Source organism: Epinephelus moara, chromosome 7 (assembly GCF_006386435.1).
Source record: "Epinephelus moara isolate mb chromosome 7, YSFRI_EMoa_1.0, whole genome shotgun sequence".
In the NCBI taxonomy this organism is placed as follows: Eukaryota; Metazoa; Chordata; class Actinopteri; order Perciformes; family Serranidae; genus Epinephelus; species Epinephelus moara.
In genome coordinates, this window is record NC_065512.1 from 8586775 (window position 1) to 8594952 (window position 8178).

Here is an 8178-nt window from a genome sequence, read left to right on the forward strand (position 1 = left end):
GGAAATATGGCTTCATTCCGGCATTTTTATATATGCAGGTTGGGTCAGATGACTTTACATTGCAGTTAGTTATGGAATACAAATTACACAGCTTCACAAATATTTCTTTCTCTCTTTAATCATCTCAAAACATTCTCATTGCAAAATTAAGTGCATATTGTATATATCTACAGCAGGAAACAGCACTTCAAAATAAAAGCATTGTGTTGGAAATTCACTGTACCTGAAAATAAAGTGTATTGTGTGTAGAGTCCTAAAACTGGGAAATGAGTGAGCATTTTAGCACTCCTGGTTCCCTCATCTTGAAGTCAGTGGGTTTTTGGTTAGATGCCTGAAATAAGGTCTGTTTAACACAAGCTTCAGAGACTTTGAGGTTTTGTTCTACGCAAAAAATATGTCAGTCAATACACAAATTGTAAATTTTGAAGCCTTTATGCATCTTAAAAAAGACGAGCTAACAAGTGGCTAAATAAGACCACAGAGCATCATCATGCCAAACTCACCTTTACAGCCTCGTTATGGTGAGGACATTGAAGTCACACGACCATAGTGTTGTTTGTTTATAGCCCAACGTTAGCTTTTTCCTTATGGTGAGTGGAGTTATTTTCTGCAATTATCCAAAATCTTATTGAAAAATCCCACAGGCTTTTGTTGAGGGAACCAGGGCAATGTTAACTTCTGTGTTGGTCTACAAAAGGCCGTCATCTCTGCACTACTCTATGGGGCTTTCAATTGCATCACATGATACACACACATACACACACTGGCTGGAATGGCGGTGAATCATCTCTTCATGACAGAGCATTATTGCCAAAGCCAAAGCATTATCAAATTGATGATCTCAAAACGTTCAGCAATGTTGAGCCGTTTTCTCACAGATCCACGGCAGTAAGGTTTTACATGACCGGTCATTCCACTCGCCGTTAAGTCTGATATGGGCACAGTCCTCTTCCCTCCACCGTGGATCTCCACTATCATTATCAGGCTGGTTGTTTCCCCAGTTGCTAACAGGTTGAATTATGAGAGATGTGAATCATGATACTGTAAATGTCTGACACAATCACAGTTCCTGTATTTAAATAATCACCTGACCTCATAATAACTCATCAATTCACCAATTTTGGATAACAGTTTATATGACGTGACATAATTTATGAAATCTGTCAGCTTGGGTTGAGTCCCATTTCATTATCTATAATAAATCTCAATATTTATGCATGTGCAGCAGCTATGAATGAAAGAAATGTCTGCTGGAAATGCAAATCAAGCAAATTCTAGTCTTGTTATATAAAATGATAGTTGTATATGTTAATGTCTTCAACCAAAGCAAGGCCTTACCTCAGAGTCAGTGGAGTTCCATCTATCCATTTCCAGGTTCCTTCTTCATCTCCGTCAGTCAAACCGATCCAAGTCAATGTCTCGATGAACTTAATGAGAAACGTCTGTTCAACATAAAGAAACCAACAGTATAGTTTAGTTTTAACCACAATGTATGTGTGTGCAGTTTACAGTTATTTATCTCAACACAAAACTTTGCTGTAACCTGATAATCATAATTAAATATCAGGTCACTCCTGGCCACACTTCCTGGTGGCCTGGTACAGAGAATACGAAGGTATGTCATGCCGTGTGAGACGTGGGTGCAATCTTTGAGGGATGTGCTGTGCACTCAGCCCAAAAACAAGATAGTTTTCAATATCCAGGTATGTGAGTGGAACTAGTGCATCAGGGTCTGGAGTTCAGATCTATGTTGTTAATTGTGATCAGTTTGTTGGAGTTCTGTTGCTTGACCACCCTAGCAGGCACAATGAACTGGATGATGGTCCCTCCAAACAGCTACAGAGACAAGCGAACAGGAACCAGGAAGGTGGAAGCAGAGCTCTTGGTCGAGGACAGAAGGCAGAGTGGTTTACCAGGGAGCAGGCGAAACAGGAGAATGAGGGACAGGCAGGGTCAGTTACAACAAAGCAGTGAGGGAAAAGAACAATGTGGCAAGGAGAGTCTGTGACGAGGGAGTCCTTATAGTGCCAGGAGGTAATGATCCACAGGTGAGAGGCTTGATGAAGTGGGCGTGATGGACGGGCAGGAGCGGGAAATGTGTGGACAGGTGATAGGCTGGCAGGTAGGTGTGGTGGTGAGAGTGGCAAACTATTGAATGAGCTGAGAAGCTGGCAAGTATGGCAGGTAAAAAGTGCCCAGTGTGACATCACAAAATGACTCATTTCACTACCGGGATTTGATCTATTTGGTCCTGTAACATTTGGAGGTCTAGAAGAGCGGCTATTCAGTTAGCGGAGGGTTGAACTGGAAGAAGTTAGAATTGAAAGCAAGGCTGAGCAGCATTCCTGTGGGCCTGATTCAAATGTGCACATATTCCGATTGCACACCATCGAAGTAATGGTGACTTGTTTACTTTTGGTACTTCCTCAAATCTGTCAGTAACGTGGACACACACACACACACACACACACACACACACACACACACACACACACACACAGTACCTGCTCTGCAGGGCTGTCTATCACCACCAGATCTGCTCCTCTGCCTCTGCAGTCCTTTCTGGCTTCATCCCAGGTACCCCTCCCAGAAGAGAGGATATAACAGGCGCAACTGAACATCCTCCATCCTGCAGGACACGTTTTCTCTGTAAGATACAAATAAGAGACATTACAGATCAACAAGACTTGTGTCAATAGCAGGTAAGGACCCTCTAATGATGGTCATTTGGTTGGTGTAACCTTTTGGGACAGACTTCTTCAACTCTTCAATCATTTCAGTGATTCTGGCGTTGAGACTCTCAGTCAGGTTGACTTTGATCATGGAGAGATCTGGAGCTGATCCACATGCTGAGACATGGCCTGAAATAACCAAGAGACATTTCACTAAAACACAAACCACCTTTTGCATTCACACGATGCTTAATGTATATCACAAGACTACATGTTTCCTTATTTTACCCCATGATTGTGAAAGACTATCATACCAATCTAAACCAACACACGACTCATGAAAGTGTTTAGTAAAACTGTAGCAGACTTCAGGAGGTGAAGTATATTTTCCACTGCAGTTCATCAGTAACATCACTTGGTGTAATTCAAGATAAACATCTCCCACAGAGTGAAAGATCTGTGTTTGGCTTTTAACCCATGCTGCAATCATAAAAGACAACATTACACATACAAAAAACATAAATACAAACACAAATACAAAGGTATTGAATAAAGAAAATTAAAGCTACAAGCAGCAATGAATGGGCCCTTGCACCCTCTCACACGTCAGGGGTCCCTGCATGTTGCTGGTCTGCGCCTACTTCCTGTGGCCAGTAGGTGATGCAGTTATTTTGGCATGTAAAAGTCCTCAGGCCAGGACTCAAGCACGAGCAATTTGGGGCAGATTGGTGGATGTACACTCAAGTTACAACAACTTTCTGTTTTATGGGGAAACACACAAAATGGCTGCCACACCACACCACACCACACCACACCACACCACACCACACCACACCACACCACACCACACCACACCACACCACACCACACCACACCACACCACACCACACCACACCACACCACACCACACCACACCACACCACACCACACCACACCACACCACACCACACCACACCACACCACACCACACCACACCACACCACACCACACCACACCACACCACACCACACCACACCACACCACACCACACCACACCACACCACACCACACCACACCACACCACACCACACCACACCACACCACACCACACCACACCACACCACACCACACCACACCACACCACACCACACCACACCACACCACACCACACCACACCACACCACACCACACCACACCACACCACACCACACCACACCACACCACACCACACCACACCACACCACACCACACCACACCACACCACACCACACCACACCACACCACACCACACCACACCACACCACACCACACCACACCACACCACACCACACCACACCACACCACACCACACCACACCACACCACACCACTGTCAACAGTCTGTCAGTGTGGAGGTCAGGCACATCAAAGGCCGAGAGAATGTCCTGGCCGACACATTGTCACAAAGTCAGCTGTTTGTATGTGAATGTTGTCCGTGGCGCTCCCCCCATTCACGGTTTTAGGGTGGGGGTGTGATGTGCAGCAGCCTGTTCTCTCTCTCTCTGTCAGCCTGGTCTCCCTCCACCCTCTGCCTGCTGCGCACCTGAGGGCAATCTGCACTCAGGTAGAGAGAGGAGGAGGTGATAAGAGGGACAGGGAGTGTAGAGACAGGAGAGGCATGGCACATGGCACACCGACAGCCGATCAGGTACTGAGGAGTTGTTTTCTTCCTCCATCGTTTTCTGTCCCCCAAGCAGGTTCTTTTCCCCCATGCTTGTTTAGGTGCTGGGGTTTTGTTGTTTTAGTTTGGGCTGGAGATTGCCGGTAGTCACGTTATTCGTCTCTTTTGTTTTCTTTAGGTTTAATTCATGTTTAAGATAGTTTAGGAGGAGACGCTGGGAGCGACGGCCCACTGTGTGGTTGGTCCAGCGTCTTCCCTCCTTTTGTTCCTTTTGACCGGGGTCTCCAGTCCCTTTTGTTTCTTTTAGTTTGTTTGTGCTTTTGTTTAATGCTTTGGGGGTTACACAACAAAGCTGGTTGGTAAAATGTTGTAACGTCCTCTTTTTATATGTTGCAGCCTCCTGCCCCTATTGAGCCGGGTTTTGTTACTGTTTGTAAAGGTATTTAGATGGCATAGACAAAATCTGAAGCTGATCTAATTGATTCACTCTCACAGAGAAATTGAAGAATTATTACAGCCAAGACCTGGTTTTATATTAACTGTAGTAATTATTTCAGGAGCAGAGGAGGAAGTGACAGGAGTAGTGCAGAAATGAGTCCTAAAATCCAGACACGAGTCAGCATTGCAGCACTCCCAGTCCCCTCATCTCAAGTCAATAGTCTTTAGTGGGTTTTTGTTCGATGCTTGGAATAGGATCTGTGGTGAACACAAGATCAAGAGAATTTCATTTTGTTTACGACATAGAATACCCCACTCGTTAATTCAGAAGCTTTTATAGCTTTTACATGTTATAGAAGCTATTGTGCACAGATATAAATACAGGTGTGCCTTGAGACTTTGGCTTGCCCTTTGGTGTGCCTTGGGCACAAAAAGTTTGAAACCACTGGAATATGGCACCAAAATGAGTCCTTGTTTTGTTGAGTTGGCTGCTAGGGTTTGATTTTTTTCTCTGTATAATTGACATAATATTGAAAATGAAACTACTTTAACAGAAAAAAAACATAAATGAGGCATTAATACAAGAAAGTCAATCAAACAAAAATAGATCAGAAATAATAATAATAATAATTTTATAAAGTGAGAAAAAGTGAAAAGAGTGTAAAATCTAGGGAGAGCATTTACAGGAATGTAAATTAAACTCACAGTGGACACAGACGCCGATGAGTCCAGCCAGCAGGAGAACACTGAGCAGCCCCAGAAACAGGACAACAGCTCCAGGAAATCTCTTTGAAACCTCGGAGCCTGAACACAGAGAACACCAGTGAATATAGAAAATGATAAATCAGAACTAATGATGATATTAAACATTCTTACCTGTCTGTTTTTTGGGGGTTCCTTTGAATTCAACACATTCCTCATATTCAGCATTCGCATAAACTTCCTCCATTGAGGCTAATGACTATCTGAGGAGTCGGCTCTGCAGCACAGGCTGTGTCACATGCAAGTGACCAAAGTGAGTCATCAGATTCAGTGGTTTCTCGTATCTTTTGAGGAAGTATATACGTATGGTTTTTTGCTTTTCCTAAAAAGAAGTTTTTGAGCATTCTATGCATTGTGAAATGATCAAGTAAACAACAATGAAATAAACATAGTGTATGAATGTTATTTGTTATGAAGTTGCCTTAAATAGACTTGTAATGTCATGGTACCTACAGGGAAACTTGAGAGAGGGTTTATACTAGTAAGGTGCGCTGCAGTTGCACGACTGGAAATAGCCCAGAGCTGTGAATGTCAGTGTAAAGTCTTAATGTACCAACAAAAGTAGTAACAGTAACAGTTCATGGGNTAGTAAGGTGCGCTGCAGGTGCACGACTGGAAATAGCCCAGAGCTGTGAATGTCAGTGTAAAGTCTTAATGTACCAACAAAAGTAGTAACAGTAACAGTTCATGGGAGAAACTAGAGGAAACGGTTACGGACATTTTTACGACCATAAGTGCATCTCAGGGTCAAACTTCATGACCAGCCCAGTTGCCTGAAGAAAATGTTGGGATTGTACATTTTTGTACAGAACGAGATATTTTACGCCAAAACATGATGAAGTCCGCGAAGTCCATTAATTCCTGATAATGGACACTTCGAAGGGCATTAACCCGCGTATACCATGGTCACTTACCAAAGAAACGAATATTAAATCAATTATTTATGCTTTAATGTGTTTTACAGTTAAAATCATGAGTTTTTCACAAGCCACAGCTGAGCGGACTATTTAATCTCTGTAGTTGACAGACGTTGCCATAGAAACCCGCTGTGGCCGCAGCATAGAGAGCGACTCTGATCAGTGAAGGGAAGTTAGATGATGGATAAACGTTAGCTACGTGATATTATTCAGAAGATGATTATTTCAGAAAGCCAGTGCACTTCTTACCGCTTGTGTGTTACAGACTCTGAGGACGATGTGTAAAAAAAACTTGAGATATTACTTTCATGATTCATTGGTGTTCATTTATAGGCCCAAGAAAATTTGTTTCAAATGATCAACATCCAAATAGTAGGCTAGTCAAAATCGTTTTTAATTGCAACAGATAGCCTAATTCATAAGCATATAATCTAGTAGTCGAGATTAAATCATATAAACACATTAACAAATTAACGATTGTTTTCTACTTTCTGACAAATTCAGACGCTGAAAAACTGGTTCACGCATTTGTAACAAGCAGACTCGATTATTGCAATAGCCTCTTTTCCGGACTCCCTCAAAAAAACATCAAACGACTGCAAGGTATTCAAAATGCTGCTGCACGTATTTTAACCAGAAGTAAGAAATATACACACATCACCCCAGTTCTTCAGTCCTTACACTGGCTCCCATTGAAGGCCAGAATTGAATTTAAAATTCTTCTCATTGCCTATAAGGTAGGGTGACCATATTTTGATTTCCAAAAAAGAGGACACTCGGCCGGCCACGACATAGCCTACTTAAATGATACTCGCAGTTTACTCAAAGATGCCTTATCATTTTAATATATTTAAAATGTATATGTATGGATAGAAAATTCAGTTATATTACAAAATAATAATAATTATATTACAACATAATAACATGTCCGGGCAAAAGGGGACTTTTGGTCAGCCTATAAGGCACTGAATGGCCTTGCCCCAAACTATATTAAAGAATTACTTGTGCCATATGAGCCAATGGGCATTCCATGTGCTCCTAGCAGATGGAATGCCCTTCCAAGCAATGTCAGAAATGCGCCAACACTGAGCTCTTTTAAAAGTAAACTTAAGACATTTCTCTTTACCACTGTTTTTAACTAGCCTGTTAATTGGTAGGCCTATTTTTTATTTATTTATTTTTGTCACTAAATACTAGAATCACTATGCACTTTAAATAAGATGCATCCATGTATGCTTGCATACATTCATGTTCTTGTTTGTTGTCTGTTTGCGTGCTTGTAAATATGTGCTCATATTTTATGTTTTTATACATGTCTTCTGTGAAGCACATTGTGTTGCTTTCTGTATGAAATGTGCTTTATAAATAAATCTTCTTCTTCTTCTTCTTATTTAAAATTAAATACTAGGCCTACATTACCATTAATAGTGACATTTGAAAGTGATATGGGTATGTCCATCATAGTGGCATTTGAAGGACGGAGACTGACAGATTGAGCACTGCTTGCTGGGACATTTGGAGACGACAAGATGTTGCTCCAGTCTCGTCTCTCCTGCGCTGACGGGGCCCAATAAGCCTGCAGGCTGCTCTCACACCGATGTCCCGTGACGGTCATGATCTGACGAGTTTCCAGGCCGGCGTCAGAGAGCCGACCTACAGCTGTGCTCCGGAGGCTGTGATTGGTGTAGACCCGCGACTCCTTGTGCCGTTTCTCCCTTTTCTTTTCTTTTCATTCTCTTACCTCTCTTCTG

General features: G+C 42.4%; 1 protein-coding gene across 1 annotated transcript; it reads right to left on the minus strand.

The window, feature by feature from the left end:
- Positions 1-185: 185 nt before the first annotated feature.
- On the minus strand, positions 186-5725 carry LOC126393243 (CD209 antigen-like protein E). Its single transcript, XM_050049240.1, has 6 exons — positions 5625-5725; positions 5454-5552; positions 2742-2861; positions 2505-2647; positions 1339-1442; positions 186-1004 (listed from the first exon to the last, which is right to left on the minus strand). Exons 1-6 carry the CDS (start codon positions 5695-5697, stop codon positions 851-853), a joined length of 693 nt encoding a protein of 230 aa, XP_049905197.1. The 5' UTR covers positions 5698-5725; the 3' UTR covers positions 186-850.
- Positions 5726-8178: the final 2453 nt, after the last annotated feature.